This window comes from Staurois parvus, unplaced genomic scaffold (assembly GCF_062004578.1).
Source record: "Staurois parvus isolate SC_StPar_1 unplaced genomic scaffold, SC_StPar_1.0 ptg000594l, whole genome shotgun sequence".
Classification (NCBI taxonomy): domain Eukaryota; kingdom Metazoa; phylum Chordata; class Amphibia; order Anura; family Ranidae; genus Staurois; species Staurois parvus.
The window spans coordinates 2,060,883-2,079,665 of NW_028318390.1; the positions used below are offsets into that span (position 1 = coordinate 2,060,883).

Below are 18,783 nucleotides of genomic sequence, written 5' to 3' on the forward strand. Positions count from 1 at the left end.
TTAAATGCAGTGAAGGTAATGTCAGAGAGGGAAGACCGCACAACGCTCTCACCCCTGCCGATCCTCGCTCTCAAACAATGCGCGTCACTTCCAGTTCCAAAGATCGTCACTTCTGGTTTTCGCTCAACCAAACTGACGCGTTTCGTCACATCCGGACTTATTCATAGGGAGTGGCTAAGTGATGACAGCTCCACGCTTATATAGTGTGCTTATCAGACAAACAGTGTTGCTGATTGGTTAACTATGTTGCAGCGGAAATTCTGCCCATGACCTGGCGGATATTTAAGGGCATATAGACTTATACAATACAAATTTAACCAATTTGAAGGTAAATAATCTGTTTATCAAATCCACAATAAATATATCATTCATAAAATATAAGTATGCCATAATAACATACAAATTTGGACTTTTACAAATGTATTATACAACCATATACAGTGATCCCTCGTTTTTCGCTGTTAATGGGGACCAGAACCTTCCGCGAAAGCTGAAAAACCGCAAAGTAGTATTTGCCCCCAGGAATGTATGCGAGACAGTCAACATCATGGACAAGACTGGCGAGATACAACAAGAGAAGATGCTAGGTGAGGCTGCAATGATGCGCAGACAATCAACTCACAGGGATAAATCCACTCGTACTCTTATTGGTCGATGTCACACTGGAAACCAATCACGCGCCTTTATGAAAGCCCGTGGTATGTACAGTACAGTACTCTGAGTCAACTCATCTCTTTGGTTAACATGCAGGGATCCTTCTCTCTCGCGCATCAACATGAAACAACGCTCCTTTCCACAATGTGGCTGCTGACCCGCGAAGCACTGAAGCCGCAAAACATGAAGCGCGAAGTGGCGAGGGAACACTGTATTATAATCCTAAACTTTAACCACGAAACAAATTTTAATCATAAAAAATAAATAATAAAAGTAAAATATTAAATTTTAAATTAAAAATAAAAATAAACTAAAATAATATTAATAATAATAACACAGTACAATATTTTGTATTGCAGGATACACTGCATACCATAATCTCAAAAATCACTAATGAAGCAGTTTAAATCTAATACAACATTTAATCCATGTGGTATTAATGATTTAAGAAGAAAGATCCATTTGGTTTCACGTCTAGACAAATCTCTAACTTTATTTGACCCTCGCCATTTAGGGGGTACTGAATCGATTCCCCAAAATTTTAATAGGGAAGGATTCTTATGATGATATTTAGAAAAATGTTCTGAAACACTGTGGTCTTTAAATCCTATTTTAATATTTTTCATATGTTTCGCTACTCATGTTTTTAATGGTCTTTTAGTTCTCCCAACATAAATTAAATTACATGAACATTGTAATTAATATACTACATGGGTGGTGTCACAAGTAAGAAATTCAGATATAGTAAATTCATGCTCCACATTTGCAACAGTAAAAGTAGTTGTCAATGTTTTATTATTTTTAACAGTATGGCACGCCCAACATTTACCACATGTTTTAAACCCCTTATTATGAGGGAACATAGATGTAATACTGGGGGCATCTATTATTTTCTGAACAATTTTTTCCACAAAATTTGGGGCTCTCCTATAAATGAATTTAGGTTTTATTGGCAAAATATTCTTAAAAATATGTTCTACATCCTTTCACTGACAATGAAAATCAGACAAGAAACTCCATTGATGTTGATTGGTATCTACCTTTTGTTTATCTATCAGACATTATTCTCTGGGTATCTCAGGGACATCCCTCTCCACCTGATTTAAAAAGTCAAGGGGGTATCCCTTCTGTTGAAATCTATCAGAAATAATCTTTACCTGTGAAGTATAATCACTTTCATCTGAACAATTCCTCCTAATTCTCATATATTGACCTCTGGGTATATTTTTTACCAGGTAGGGTGATGTCCACTCCTAATAGAAAGATAACTATTCCTATCAGTAGGTTTAAAATAAACCTTTGTGGCAAATCCATTACCCCTTCTCATAATAGTAACACCTAAAAAATTAATAGATTCAGAGATGAATTGATATTCTAATTTAATATGATGATTATTATTATTATTATTATTTAGATGTATCATAAATTGATGTAATTCTACATCTGATCCTTTCCAGATGAACAGGTCATCAATAAATCTTTTATAGAAGATCAATTCAGTCCTGTGTTTATAAAAAACAAACCTGTCCTCCCATTCTGCCATGAATATATTCGCTAAGGTGGACGCGAATTTGCCTCCCATAGCCACGCCACTCAGCTGTTTATAATACCTATTATCAAACCAAAAATAATTGTGTTTTAAACAAAAATCCAAGGCTTTCCCCAAAAAGACTTTTTGAATATGAGGGAGATCCTCCCTTTGGCTGAGAACCCAATTAAGGGCCAACATAGCATCATCATGACATCATACAGTGATGATACATCATCTGTTACCATTTAAATCTGTTGGTTTATGTCACATTGAACACATTGTAATAAGTTTAATAAATCTTTAGTATCCTTTAGGTATGCCTTGGTTTGTACAACACTGGTTTGCAAAAATAAATCCAAATATTCCCCTAATCTTGCTGACACAGACCCTATGCCATTGACTGTGGGCCTGGTTGGAGGACAGGTTATATCCTTATACATCTTAGGAAGAGTGTGTATCACAGGTATTCTGCAACAACTAGGTACCAAATACTTTCTTTCTCTCTTATGATTCTGATAACCCACTTTATTAGTAATTTGAGTTCATCCCCATATCTATGTGTAGGAACTTTCACTTTCACTTTCAATAAATGTTTATATACTTTATCATCGTTCAACATAGTTCTCAACTGTTGCATGTAGAGCACTTTATCTAAAATAACTACACCCCCCCCCTTATCCACATGTCTAATTATAATGTATTTCCTTTTCTCTAGATTTTTTATCCCCCTCCATGATATATGGTGCATTGATATGTTTATTTGGATTAATACATTCCAAATCTCTAATAATCAAATTTTTGAATACATCTATAGATTGATTAGCTGCATTTGGAGGATTAAATGTGGATTTATTATGGAGACCACTATCTAAACAAATACCCTCTTGGGTTTGTTTATTATTATGAATTTTCAGATTATTAAGAAAATATTTTTTCAAGTTTAATTGTCGTATATATTTATGTACGTCTGTATAAACATTGAATTTATTAATGGATTTTTTAGGAGCACCTAATTTCAAACCTAAATTTAAAATATTATTCTCTTTATGTGTCAATATTGTACTGCTAAGATTATAAATGCCTGCATCTTTTACTCCATTCTCTGTTTTTTGCGTTGGACCCTCCTCCCTGCTCTATACTCTCTTGTTCTGTATAATAACCCCTTCCTCGTCCCCCTTGAAAAAACAGAGTAAAACGTCCCCTACTGTATTCTCTTCCTCTTTGTCCACCCCTTCCTCCATTAGAAGATACTGGGTGATATGAGGTATCATGTAATTCCTCTCTATAATCATCAAAAGCTTGAAATCTATTATAATTGGGGATCTGATAATGGTTTTGAATTGGATGAGGTGGCCTACCCATGGGCCCCATATTTCGCCATTTTGGTGAAAAAGACTCATTGAAGTTGTAATTATTAAGAGGGCGTCCACCATCCAGTTTTCTCAAAAAGTGGGAGGGTTTAAAAACTTGAGGGTTATCTCTATCCCTCATATCAATTGGGTTATGTATTGAATTCCCTTTAATTTTAATGGCATTAACATTAGAAGGATTAGAATTATCATTGGTCCCTTTGGGGGTAGATGGAGCAATATTTGTTTGATCATTATAGGTTGATGTAATATCATTTTGCCATATATATTTTTTCTGATTAGTAAAATCCATTAAATCCCTATTACACTTTTTAACCTTCTTTTTTTGGGTCTCTCTATCAATTTTCTCAATCATTAATAGGTTTTTATGCAAATCTCTAATTTTATTATCCAAAATGTCCATCTTTCTCTTCTTTCTTTTGATAATGAGTAACTGAAGTTCACATCCCACTCTATTAAAGAACTTCAACCACTCACCCTCTCACTTTTTATCTCTTAAACCGTACTGGGGTGCCACTTCCCATCTCAATCTTTACTGATAATCCCTTCCTTTAAATATCTCTCAATGGTGCAAATATCCCACCATGCTGTTTTTCTAAAGCAAAGGATAAGGATTTAAACACTTGAGAGAAATCTTCTTTTAATGGTGTTCCCACTGAACCCTGAAAAATATTATCTAGATTAATTCTTCTAGATCCTATATAATATATTGTTTACTTGCAAAGTAAAGGCCCATTGGCCTTCAATGTCCATAGGACATCAGAGTCGGGATACCAGAAGTATCTGTTGTTCTTACTATGTGAATACTTCTATCTAAAATGTGAGTGTAATTTTATTAAAAGCAATTGTGGTTTTAAATATGCACCACCTGCCTGGAGTTTGCATGTTCTTCCTGTGCTTGCATGGGTTTCCTCTGGGTACTCCGGTGTCCTCCGACACTCCAAAGACATCCTGGAAGGTTAATTAGATCCTGTCTAAATTGGCCCTAGTATGTGTATGTATGAATGTAAGTTGGGGACCTTAGATTGTACGTCCCCTGAGGGTTAGGGACTGATGCGAATGTACAATATATATGTAAAGCACTGTGTAAAGTACCTGTAATAAATAAATACTACACTATGGTGGCTTTCATGTGGCTGTGAGTTCACCCTACAGAGTATACACAGTGGTACAGTGAATTTTTAAGGATACAGATACTCCTAATAAACAGTGGAAGCGAGAGGGGACCAGTGAGAGCACTCTGCATAACACCCAAAGGAAGGAAGATGTACTTTTTGACCTATTATAACCTAGGTCACTGTATGAATGTGAGGGTCCACCCAGAATTATGTTTGTGGCGATGCACATTAATATATGAAAGGGCTACAGCACTGGGATAGTGGGCTCACTCACCAGCAGGAGGATACTTTGATTATTCATGTTAGAATGGAAAAGAGTTTATGGAATTGTTTGTTTTGCGTTTATAAGAGACTACAGACACTTGTTGGACTATTTTTGTTTTTGCTAGATTGGTATGAATTTGGATGATGTCACATTTATAGATATGGCAACACATGCTAAATGAATTTTCAGCAGTGCAACACAATTTTTTGTTTTATTATTTGTATGTGATGAACACACATTATTAATGATTGTAGCAGCATAGTATATGTTCTATTTTTACACGGGACACTGGTAGAGGCAGCACGCAATCACTAAAAAATGTATTTGAGGTCACCATAGGATTGTCATACAACAAGGCAGTCTTAATTTTGTGGATTAGAGACACTACACTGTCCTTGTGGGCAACAGTGGGTGCCCCCAGCACCTGTCCCATCCAGGACTATTGAATTAGACAAAAATCCATTTGGGTAAGATAAGATTCCTGTAACAATACAACATCTACTTTCAACTGTTTTAGATGTATAAGTACTCAAGAATGTTTTTGAGGCCATCGCAGACCCATAATGTTCCATGTCATCACTCACATAGTTTGTGTGTAAGAAGCATTTTAGTGGTTCTGAGAGTATACTGTAGATATACTTTTATAACAAGGAAAGGACTGGGTGTCAAATCCCAAATTCCTCATCCTTCCTATATACAGAGTTGCAATTCTGCAAGGTCCCAGTGGCTGGGATAGAGGCAGAGGTGAAAAATTGGGACTAAGGACACCCATTAAATCATCCCTCAGCCCAGTAGCATGATTGTTCCTAGTATTGGTGAACAATAAAATAACATGTCGGCAACAGGCCAATGAGTAACAGAAATTGAACAGTAGAGAATAAAATCCATTTTCATGTGGTACTTCCTTTTTCCCAATGGTAGTACAAACGTTTGAATACTGATGCTATCTAATAATACTTTTTTTATTAAATTACTACTGCTAGATCCCTTGATCTAGCAGTAGTAATGTAATAAAAAGGGTTTAGCAAACATAAAGTCTTTCCATCCATTCTATCTGAAACAACTGCTGTAAACTGATGAAAACGGACGTAAACTGATCTGTTTTTGCTTGGAAAAAATGTGACTGAGCTGATGAAAAAAATGGAACGCCTGTGTGAAACAGGCCTAAAATAAGCAGCAGTGCAGATGCTCTGTGTCTCTGGAAAAAAAGTAAATATTTGATAATTATACAAGCAAGTCTACACTGCATATTGTCATGAGCACACATCAGGCAACATTGTACAATCATTCCAGGTATTTTTATAAGGTGTCATGTTCATTTTGACTATTCAAAGTTTATTGGTCAGTACTTTTGTAGGCTAATACGTATTTGTAATAACTGGTACTTAGTGCACAAAACTGCCATTTTGGATGCTGCTTATTGCAGGCTTGTATAACTCAATGTGAAACAAGGGTCAAAAGAGAAAGGTAGGAAGACATAAGGGTATAGGGGTTTAAATGGGGGCAAAATTAATCAGCACGCTTTGGAGAAGGTAAATTGATTTTGAGTTAAATGTGGTATAAACCTCCAATATACCATGTTTTAGTGAATGTTTGTTTTGTTTTTGTGGAAATATGGGTAATGAGTTTGAAATCCTACAGATTTTCTTACATAAACTTTTTTTTTTTAAAGTTGAAGCATTGAGTAATGCTTCACATGTGTGCCATTGTGGTTTAATAGTGTTCAGAGCATTTGACAGACTTTTTACACAAAGATGTTTCCCTAACAGGCATGTCTACTAAATGAGGTAAAGGGTCTTTATAGCCTCAGAAACATGTAGAGGGGTAGTCTGGATAAAAGTGGGCACCAACTAACACTGCATTAACAACTTGTAATTGTTTCAACACCACACACATTCTAGAGCTTTTTTTGTTGTTCTCATATTTGGAGCCTGTCTTCCCCTCTGTTGTCAGTTCAAGGTCTGCTTGCTACTCCTATACATATTTAGGTGTGGTGTTAGAAGGAGTGTTTGTGATTGATATCTAAAATGATGAAATCACACCCAGTCCATGTGGATATTTCAGGCATTTTTTTTATCAAATGGGGTAAGATTGTCTTGAGCTTGGAACTGTGTATGATATGTTATTTATTGCCTAAGCTGTAAGTACTGGAAGAGTTCTATATTGATCTTTCAGTGACTGAAATTGTTTTATTACATAATTAGTGGAATGTTTATAGACTCTTATAAGCGACAGTGTGATTTATTTTTTAAAATGGTCCAGTTGATTCAAGACCTGGAGTATAAAAAGGTTTGTTGGGAAATTAACTGGGCGATTGCATATATAGCCCTCCTAAATATTTAACACTCTTCCAAAAATAATAAGCAGTTATTTGATGACTGAACGTAGTTCTGTCTTTGGTGGTGCCATAGTAATATTGTTTACCAGAGGATCATAAATTACTGCCTCTAGCCTTATCAAGATTTTATATGGTACTTACTGAGCTAAGATTTCTGTGCTGCCTGGTAGTACATTGCAATATTGCAAACATCTAAGCCTAATGATGGCCTTACATATAGGCTATTTTTGGAGATTCTGATTTTTGGGGGGAATTCCTGGCACGTTTCTAATCTTGTTTTTTTATGGATCTTAATTCCCTTTCTGGAACCGTATGTATAAATTCAGCAGCACAGAAGTGGGCCTTATTCCGTGCTTCCACATATATGTGTATGGCCAGTCACTGTCTTTTTACGCATGTGCCCTCATGTGTGGACTGTCAGTGATGAGTATCACTGACAGTCCACAGTTACACTGTGATAATGGGGAGCTGGTAGGTTTGGCTCCCAATCACATGATCACTGTGACAGCCAATTAAAGAATTCAGATGATCAGGAAGTTCATGAAACATCTCCAGTGTTTGGATCTCTTACAGGGCTGACCTAAATCTGGTGGGAAGGGGTTAGCCAGTTAACAATGCACTCCCTGAAAAACTTTATCTAAATATGTAGGGTGTGTGGGTGTATGGAGGGTGTCCTCCTCCTCTCTCACAGCTCCTTAGCCGAATTTACTAGCAAAGTTAAAATTTCTGTTTGAATTTGTCAACAAGAATTACAATGTGGCAGTGTTATGACTGCTTCATCATGATTACTCTGGTTTACTCATAGCAAATTAAAGGGATGACCAGGACCAGTCTCAGGTATTCCAGGTGAAGAGAAGAGTGGAGAGCATATTTTAAAATTGATTACCCAGCCAATTTCAGGAGCATCTGCATTGCCTTGTGGACATTTGCTGACAGCTAGATGTGAGTTCCTCAGTAAAGGTTGTCTACATAGCCAAACCACTTTGGTTTTATACTGCTGTTAATCAATTAATCAACACTAAAGAAGTAAATACAGGCGTACCTCAGTTTACGAACGCCTCGGTTAAAGTAATTTTCGGTTACGAATGAAAATCCTTAGAAAATAATGCCTCTGTTTACTAATTTTTTTCGCAATACAAAGTAAGTTTCCCCAGGATGCATTGCGCCTGAGAGGTTTATAGTGCCTGCCCCTTGCCTTTAAAGTGCACTTAATAAAGAGTCTTGAACAAATAAGACTTTTTTTTACTTTTTTCTGACCTCCAGAACAGGTTAATTGGTTTTCAATGCATTCCTATGGGAAACTGCGTTTCGGTTATGAATACGATAAATCCCGGAGAACGCATTAAATTCATAAACCGAGGTACGCCTGTAAATGGGAACATGTAGATAGGCATCTTGGATGTCTACACATGCCATTTGTTCCTTTTGTCTCAGAGGCAATTACTGGCTTGCATATGAAATTTTGGAATTTGAAGACATTTATTTTGGGATTTTAAGTCCAGAATAGGACCAATACCCCCACTGGGAATTAGTACCAAAAACAGGATTGAATAGAATACTTTGAACATGTCTTGTGGATGTACTGGCACAAATACTCTCTGGGAAAAAAGATGGTTCAGGACATTCTGTAATTCTGACTATTCCTTGGCAGTCTTTGGTTGAGTTGAGAGAAGAAAGCAGTGAGGGGGTAAATTCACAATCTATTTCACACCTCTTAAAACCAAAGGTTTAGGAGGCCTGTGACCCTGGCAGAGACAAAAAGTACACCCCCCCCCCCCTTAGGCATGAAGGTGCTCCTTCATTGAGAAGAGGCTTTGTTGAAATTTCCAGGCTTTGTGGCCCACGACTTGTGCCTAAAGGAAGAGCTGAACTTAGGTTCTGAACTTGATGTCTAGGTAAGCATTTAGGTGCTCAGCTTTTTGAGAAGGTAGAGGGAGGTTTTGGGATCTTCCACTGTGGAAGTAAAACCTTCCCTCCTGTGGCATCTTCCCCAAATAGTCATCCTCCTTGAAATACCATACATGTGAGGTATTTTTTAAATGCAGCCTCAGCTGTCCAAGATGTTAGCCACAAGAATCTGTGCATGTGAAAAGAGATTAGGGCCATTTTGGAAATCTGTCTCATGGCATTTTCTAGGGTATCTACATAAAAGAGTGGAAGGTAGTTGCTGTAATTTCTGTGATAAGGCAAGGTGCTGGAAACAGGATCATGTTGGTTAGTTATTGTCCTAGTTCAGTTGGATGTTGCTTGGCATACTGATATTGCAGTGAGAGTTGGTTGCAGGGCCTGACCTGCAAGAGAAAAGAGAACCTTTAAGAGCATCTGAAACTTTCTTCCTGCATAGTTTTGAAAGAAGGAACATCTTCAAAATGTACAGTAAGATACAGTATTTGTTTAAGATTGAGATGGCAACCTTGAATTAAATTTGAAGTGGGCTCTATACAACTTTATTACCTTTCTGGTCTACTTTGGTCCATGTCAAACTCCAAATAAGCCACTCTTAGTATCCTGGTAGCTAAATCGGTTAGACTTTGGTCTCTGTATAAGTAGAAAATATAGCCTGGTGTCAGCAGTCTTCCTTTGGCAATTCTTCTTGTTGAGATGCTGCTTTTATAGCTGCATTTCCCCTTCCTGGTCACTTTCATTGGTGAAAGACCAATGGTTTAACAACCTTCTCAGAATTTTAGGATAAAGTGGCCTTCATTTCTTTTGTCTACCAACAACTTAAGAATATTCCCTCTCAAGAGATTTCACTTTACTTTCCAATTAGAAATTTTTATACATCACCTTATTCACAATCCCTGTTCTCTCCCCCTAATATCTATGAACAAATATGTAACAATACTCCCACCGGAAAGGGATTAATTGCTATTTTATATAACTAAATATCTGGTTGACTGCCCCTAGATACATTGCCTCAAATGAACTAGTGGAAAGTGGACTGTGGGGTACATACACTTGCTTTCCTGGTTGCTTCTCTCCAGGTTTTCTGGCCCATTTTTCTGCAGTTGTAAGAGATTATCAAATATTTGGCACAAGGTTATTAACCTTTGAACTAAAGTAGCAGAACAGCCAGTGAACTTAACAATGCCTACTTGTCTTCTGTTTTCACCAATTCCCAATGTCCCATACGATACAGAAAAAAGTATTCCCACAATATGTGTAGTTATGCAATGGGTGCAATATGTGTAGTTATGCAATGCACTTTGAATTGGAAATCTTCTTCTAACATCTTCTCCCAAATGAAGTGTGAAGCTCCCTCTTCAATATAGAAGCATTCTTGGGGAGAAAAATATTCCACTGCTTCCTCCAATACAATACTGCCACAATATTCTCACCATTCTCCTCTGTGTTTGCCTTATCAAAGGCATCCATGTCAGGATCCTACTAAGGTAAAGAAATGGTAGTAGGAGAAGAGATGTTCTGTTTTTTGAGGCATGGGCAAAGATGGCTCTATTAAAGAATATGTGAACCCAACATTTCATACTCCTGTCATGTGCCTGCTGTACCATGTACTTGTATGAAAAACTATCCAGTACTCTTTGTATTGCTTCCTTTGTGTGAAATACCTGATCTTCCTACCAGTTCCTCTACTTTCCTATTAAAAGCTGACCACACTAGACAGGAGAGTACAGCAGTTTTCTGGCTGTGCTGGAAGCTAATCCAGTGATCAGGCTTGTGCTGACCTACCCCCCCCCCCCCTCACACAGCCATTCACTGGGAAGATCAATGTCATGCTCCTTATCTAGCTCTTATGCATCTGAGAGCAGAAGGTATGATGATCGTCTGTGCCATAGCTATGTGTAAGGGTATTGGCATACCCATCAAGTAGAATGTGAAATGTAGGGTAAGTGTGTCCAGAAGGAGAATGCAACAACCTGGGTATCCTGTATAAGGTCTTTAGATGAAGTGGTGGTAAAAACTGTGACCTATGGTGTGATGTACAGTAACACCTGGTCATCTACCTGAGACAAAAAACTCTGAGTGGTGAGACAAATTTGAAAAGTTTACTTTATAGTGAATACAGTTCAAATATTGCTGCAGTTTGCAATTGTAATGGTAAGACGCACACAAAGTGACCCTGTCTTACTTGTCCATGATACTGGACTGTTAATGAAGTCCAAGCTTTGCCTTTCACAGTGGGCATACCTTCAAAGGAGTCTTCAGGGACTGCTTTCCACAGGGATGGATCTAGACCTGATAGCAACCTGCTGCTTATTACACGCATTGCACTAAGTGCCAAGTTGAGTGCCCATGAGTGATCCAATGTCTGAAGCAACATTACATGCTGTCCCCACAGCATGGGGTCCAGGCACAGCTCCCAAGTCTACCAAGGCTGCTCCAATCTGGATGCACTACTTCTGTTTGTGGCATTAGAAAGTTGTGCATTACTCCATCACTCTTAGCTTAAATCAGAAAAGGCCCAGCACCTTAGTACACTAGTGCAAAACGGAAGACTCATGTAGTGGGGTAGGGTTATAGAGGAGGCACCTGGGCATATATCCACAAAAGTGGCCAGTGTTCAGTCACCTGAAGCCTATAACCTAGGTATGAATCTTTTGCTTGTGTCCTGCGCTGTACAATTTCCTTCATTTGTAAATAAATTTGCCATACTTTGTTGTGGAAACATAATTTTAATGGCCTTATAAATAGGACAAATCAGAGAATAAATTGTGCACTTTTTATATAATTGCTTTACAATTAACACTGGTCACAGGTGAAAAAAAAACTTTTTTTTTATTTTTTTTTGTCTATAGATTGCATAGAGAATATATTTTTTGCAAGATAATACTAAACAATTATGTATGTATTGCTTTGTTATAATAATTACGGTAAATACAAAATTATTGCCAAATCAATAGGCCAGTAGCCTATGGAAAATGTACATTTAAATGTAAAAATTGCTTTGCTTCATAAGGGTTATATAGTTATACCTTGAAGTGAATTTCCACTTTGCAGTCAAATTTGGGAAACCCCACTCTAATGTGTGTTTGCTATGTGTTCCCATTCACACAGCATAGCCAACACATTTTTTCTAATATTGTCACATGGCCACATGTCTACATTCAAGGATTTTTAACAATGTCAGAGAGAGTGTGTCTTAAAGCAGAACTTCACTCTCAATCAACATTGACTTTTTTTACTCCTTATGCTGCTAGCATTAGTAAATAGATAGGAAAGTATATTATATTTACTTGTTTTAAACTTTTTTTTACATTTCTTCCTTGTTTCCAGGCCTAGGCAAATTATGTCATATATCCCAGGAGTCTTCAGGAGGGGAGGAAGGGTTTTCACAGCTAAGCACACACCCCTACCTGCATGCCTGAGCTAAGGGCAGGGGGATTCCAGAAAGTAAATGCTACATTAATCATCTGCCCTTCCTCAAAATGGCCAAGGCCAGAAATGCTAGAGGGTGTTTTTCACAGTGATTTCTCAGCAAAATAAAACATGAAGACATGGGTGGATGGGTGTATTTGCTCTGAATATTAAAAATGAATAGCATTTTTGGTTTTTGGTGCTCAGATGCAGCGTAATTCCACTTTAAGTACAGACTGAGTCTCCTTTCACTAACAATGCAAGAGGACTTGCTTCCAAACCCTTAACCCCTTGTCAGGACAGACAGTGTTAAAATCTATTTTGCAATTGATAATAAAGATCTACCTGCACAGCACAGACTGGATTATTTATGGGAAACACGACCTCCCATCCCCCTCATAAATAAAAAGAACTAGTAGGATTTTCAAGAACAGAACATCTAAAAAAACTTGAGCTGCAGTTTTTTTTTTCTAAATTATGCTATATTAATGAGAACATTTAAAAAATATAACATAGGTGTTATCCTAATTTGGCTGCAAAAGTTCAAATACACTTTAAAAGTAAGTTCTGCATATCAGTACACATGTTTTCTTGCTGATTAAATATATTGTTTTAAAATGTTTTAAAAAAGGAGAAACAGCAAGATATTGAACGGCAAAACCTGCTTTTAATGTTGTTTGTATGTAAAATAAAATTGTTGAATTTATTTCAGTTTATAGATTTATTGGTATTTAAAAGTCATCCTATATACTGTATATATGTGCATGGGATGAGGCAGCCAGTATCAAATAACAGAGCTTAATTGTCATAAAAAAATGATTGTGGAAGAGTGAGTGAGTGTGCCATTGTGAAGGCACATGATACCCTTTGATGTTATGTGTTGAGCAGCCAGTTCAAACTGGCCATGCTACCCCAAAGTGACTTAGTGAAACCCAATAATAGCAAGGTCACCAGATATGTTCTAGCATTATAGGATTTAACATTTTCTGCAACACATAGACCTGTGGCTCAGCAATGAAATGTAGCTGCACTGTCTAGTGTATATTGTTTAGGTTAATATGTTTTCTGATCCCTGGGGAGAGTTCAAGGCTATTCTGATTTGTGAGTACAAAGTTTACTATATATTTTGTGGAGCAAATGTATTGATTGTAGTGAGTGCAGCCTATTTGAAATCAAAGCTGCTGTGTGGACTCTTCCTACCTGCACAAACCCCAGTTGGACTTGTGTAACCCATGAGACAGTATAATTAAGACTACTACAGAATAGGTAATTCTGTAAGCTTGCAGTTTACTAAACATGCAAAGTTAGATGCAATAATGCAGAAAAAAAAAAAAGTTCAGGAAGGAAAAAAACATGTATAGACTGCAGAACAAAGAAAGCTGCACAAACATATGAAAGCTGCACAAACATGGACTCTTCACAGCAAAGTCTCTGTGACTCTAGCAGAATGACATGTACCTTTATAGCATAGTTTCCATAAGACTGTAACAACAAATAGTCAAGCAGAGAATCTCTACTTCAGTAAAATAGTTCAGAGCATAGCGATTTGGAATTATTCTAATAAACAGTTTTTCTGACAATAAATTTCAGGGTGCTCTGGTAACACAGGTGAACAGCTGGAGTTATCAAAGACCCAAGGATAAAAGATCACCCCCACTGGATCTTGAGTAGTAGGAATCTGGGAGGGGTTCTCTACAATAGCTGGGTCTTCTGGAAAAGCTGTGTACTATTAGGCTCCTGTATGGCTGTCCACATGCTGGTTCAGACAGTGGAGGGCAACTGGCTGCACTTCATTTGCCCAGCTACCTCTGCCTCAAGTGTGGCCTCTCTGACCTGCTTAGGGAGGAAGGCTAAGGAACTTACACTCCCTGGGCCCATCCAAGAACCCAGGGGGTTGTGGAAAATGGAGTTGAAGAGGCCAGTGCCTGCATTTCAGCATAATGTGTAAATAGACACTCTGTGACAGGAAACAAGAAAGAAATGTACAAAAAAGGTATCACACCACAAGGTAATATATATGTTGTTGCATATAAAAGAGAACTGGGTAATAGGACACGTACAGTCAGGTCCATAAATATTGGGACATCGACACAATTCTAACAATTTTGGCTCTATACACCACCATAATGGATTTGAAATGAAACAAGATGTGCTTTAACTGCAGACTGTCGGCTTTAATTTGAGGGTATTTACATCCAAATCAGGTGAACGGTGTAGGAATTACAACAGTTTGCATATGTGCCTCCCACTTGTTAAGGGACCAAAAGTAATGGGACAGAATAATAATCATAAATCAAACTTTCACTTTTTAATATGTGGTTGCAAATTCTTTGCAGTCAATTACAGCCTGAAGTCTGGAACGCATAGACATCACCAGACGTTTGGTTTCATCCCTGGTGATGCTCTGCCAGGCCTCTATTGCAACTATCTTCAGTTCCTGCTTGTTCTTGGGGCATTTTCCCTTCAGTTTTGTCTTCAGCAAGTGAAATGCATGCTCAATCGGATTCAGGTCAGGTACTTGACTTGGCCATTGCATAACATTCCACTTCTTTCCCTTAAAAAACTCTTTGGTTGCTTTTGCAGTATGCTTTGGGTCATTGTCCATCTGCACTGTGAAGCGGCGTCCAATGAGTTCTGAAGCATTTGGCTGAATATGAGCAGATAATATTGCCCGAAACACTTCAGAATTCATCCTGCTGCTTTGTCAGCAGTCACATCGTCAATAAATACAAGAGAACTAGTTCCATTGGCAGCCATACATGCCCAAGCCATGACACTACCACCACCATGCTTCACTGATGAGGTGGCATGCTTAGGATCATGAGCAGTTCCTTTCCTTCTCCATACTCTTCTCTTCCCATCATTCTGGTACAAGTTGATCTTGGTCTCATCTGTCCATAGGATGTTGTTCCAGAACTGTGAAGGCTTTTTTAGATGTCGTTTGGCAAACTCTAATCTGGCCTTCCTGTTTGTGAGGCTCAGCAATGGTTTACATCTTGTGATGAACCCTCTGTATTCACTCTGGTGAAGTCTTCTCTTGATTGTTGACTTTGACACACATACACCTACCTCCTGGAGAGTGTTCTTGATCTGGCCAACTGTTGTGAAGGGTGTTTTCTTCACCAGGGAAAGAATTCTTCGGTCATCCACCACAGTTGTTTTCCGTGGTCTTCCGGGTCTTTTGGTGTTGCTGAGCTCACCGGTGCGTTCCTTCTTTTTAAGAATGTTCCAAACAGTTGTTTTGGCCACGCCTAATGTTTTTGCTATCTCTCTGATGGGTTTGTTTTGTTTTTTCAGCCTAATGATGGCTTGCTTCACTGATAGTGACAGCTCTTTGGATCTCATCTTGAGAGTTGACAGCAACAGATTCCAAATGCAAATAGCACACTTGAAATGAACTCTGGACCTTTTATCTGCTCATTGTAATTGGGATAATGAGGGAATAACACACACCTGGCCATGGAACAGCTGAGAAGCCAATTGTCCCATTACTTTTGGTCCCTTAACAAGTGGGAGGCACATATGCAAACTGTTGTAGTTCCTACACCGTTCACCTGATTTGGATGTAAATACCCTCAAATTAAAGCTGACAGTCTGCAGTTAAAGCACATCTTGTTTGTTTCATTTCAAATCCATTGTGGTGGTGTATAGAGCCAAAAATGTTAGAATTGTGTCGATGTCCCAATATTTATGGACCTGACTGTATATAAGGGATGAAGAGAAAGTGGAAAAAGGAAGTATTTCATCTGCATGATACCTTTATGCACAGGACATACTTAAGCAAAATGTGTATAGTTATTTTGATCCGTATTATTAGGCACATTGCTGTATGAAATGTACAGTTTTGCCTTACATGTCTTACGTTATTCTCCAGGTGTTGGCTACACTGTGATATTAATAGCACTCTATGTGGGCTTCTACTACAATGTCATCATTGCATGGTCGTTATACTATCTGGCATCTTCCTTCACCTCTGAGCTTCCTTGGACTACATGTGGGAATGCGTGGAACACTCCAACTTGCACAAATCTTTTCAATGCTTCTCTCTTTGGAAATGGAACAAAATACTCAAAGTACAAATTAACCCCAGCTGCACAGTTTTATGAGTAAGTTTTCTTTAAAGAGATACATTTATTCTGCTTATCCCTTTTTGCAATTTAGTGCAAATTTCAAGATAATAAAATTTTAGGTGATCAACTTTACTAAATATCATGTCACCATTCCAAAGCTGGTATGAACAGATGGCAGTCTAACTTTCAATAAAAAAGATACACAGACATACAGTACTGTATGCATAAAGTGTTGAAGTTTTACATCTCACTGAATACAATGTGACATGGAAAACATGTGTGCTTTGTGTAGTAAAACAGTAAATTAAATACTGTGTTAAAGGAGATAGTACTAGGTTTTTTCATTATTTTTCATGATATGCAATGTATAAGGTATCATGTTAAGTTAATAATGTATTTCTGTTCCTGTTTCAAGTATTTTAATGGTTTATGGTCATGCACCTAAGTGAGAACTGCAACAGCTCAGGGGCCATCAGTGTTTAGGTCATTAGACAACTTATTGCAAGGGTATGTGTGAATGGGAGGGCCTTGAAAACAACAGTGTGTTCCTTTATTTTGTTTCTATGAGAATCTATGTAAAGTGAATTGACAGAAGCTATGAAAGTGTAAGAAGGCGGGAGTTCAGAGAGAAGTTTAAGGCTGGATTGCTCTTCAATGGCACTTCATTTCCTTAATTCTTGAAAAATTTGTGGTGGTATGTTGGGAATTCTAAGACATGCATTTTTTTTTATATAATCAAATTTTAGATGGGTGGTTGAAATTCATCCATGTGGATGATGTGCAATACTGCAAATGTAACTAATGCAAATGTTCCTAACAAAATATGACAGCATAAGGTGCACCTGCAATTCTTAAAGCCTTAGTAGCCTCATATGTTTGTACTGTTTACTTTTTTTATTACGTGAAAGGGTAATGTTCTGCCATGGTATAAATACATTTTAGAATGTTGACCTGAAAACATACTACCTATATGACAGGTACTTAACCTGACATACAATGTTAAACTCAGGCACAGATAAATCAAGAGGTGCCTGCATGTACCTATTTAATCTTTCAAAGTGTCCAAAATAGAAAGCTTAAAGCAGAACTAAATGCTATTTAATTTATTTTTAATTTCCAAAGCTAACTCACCCATCCATCCATGTCTCCATGCTTTGACTTGTTGAGGAATTACTTTGAAAATCACCAATGCTGGGGGGCAGCATTTTTAGCTATGGACATCTTGAGAAAGGCCAGAGGATTAATGTAGCATTTACTTCTTGGAGTCCATCTTCCCTGGAAATACTGTACAGCTGGACATACTGTACATTATGCAATTTTCTCTCCTTCACTCACGGGTTGAAGGAAAGAAAATCTCTCTATTCCCCCATTAATACTGACTGTGTTGATGGGGGAATCCCTCCTGCTGCGCTATTGTAGTCTGACAGATGGAGGTTTTCCCACCCTCAGAATACAATGATTATTGCTTCCAGCAATAGCTGGAGACAGTAATCGTGCAACAAAAAAAGTCAAAACTTTATTATACTCCACCTGCCCAACCCCAAGGAAATGTGAAAGCCTTAATAACTAATGGAGAAATGTACATTGCTGGGGAGATTACACCTCTTCCTGTCTATGTTTTCACTTATTTATTATATCAAATATGTTAGGTATAGTTAGGCAACAGGCAGAGGCTTTGCATTTTGTTTACATGCTTGTATTATACAGCATTCAAATGGAACAGTGCAAGCCGAAACTGTTGCCAGGCTTCATAGAAGTAATATAACAATATAAAGAACAGTCTCAGCAGACATAGGGGTTGATTTACTAAAACTGGAGAGTGCAACATCGGGTGCAGTTGTGCATGGTAGCCAATAAGCTTCTAGCTTCAGCATGTTCAATTAAGCTTTGACAATAACACCAGGAAGCTGATTGGTTTCTAGGAGAGCTGCTTTAGATTTTGCAGGCTCCAGTTTTAGTAAATAACCTTCATAGACTTCAAGAAGCAGAATTCCATCTACATTTTAACACATCAGATGACTGTAAATAAGCAGTAGGAATCAAGAACACACAAAAATTTATGGTGGGCAGAAATAGCCTAGACCTTGCTGTGAGAGTCCCTATGTAAGAATGCTAGTAGAT

The 18,783-nt window shown here is 37.8% G+C and overlaps 1 protein-coding gene across 1 annotated transcript in view; it reads left to right on the plus strand.

The window, feature by feature from the left end:
• SLC6A2 (solute carrier family 6 member 2) overlaps positions 1-18,783 on the plus strand; it is a 769,042-nt gene that overhangs the window by 113,120 nt on the left and 637,139 nt on the right. Inside the window, exon 4 of the mRNA XM_089692558.1 lies at positions 16,467-16,698. Coding sequence (XP_089548684.1) covers positions 16,467-16,698 — 232 coding nt within the window. The remainder of the gene's footprint in view (positions 1-16,466; positions 16,699-18,783) is intronic.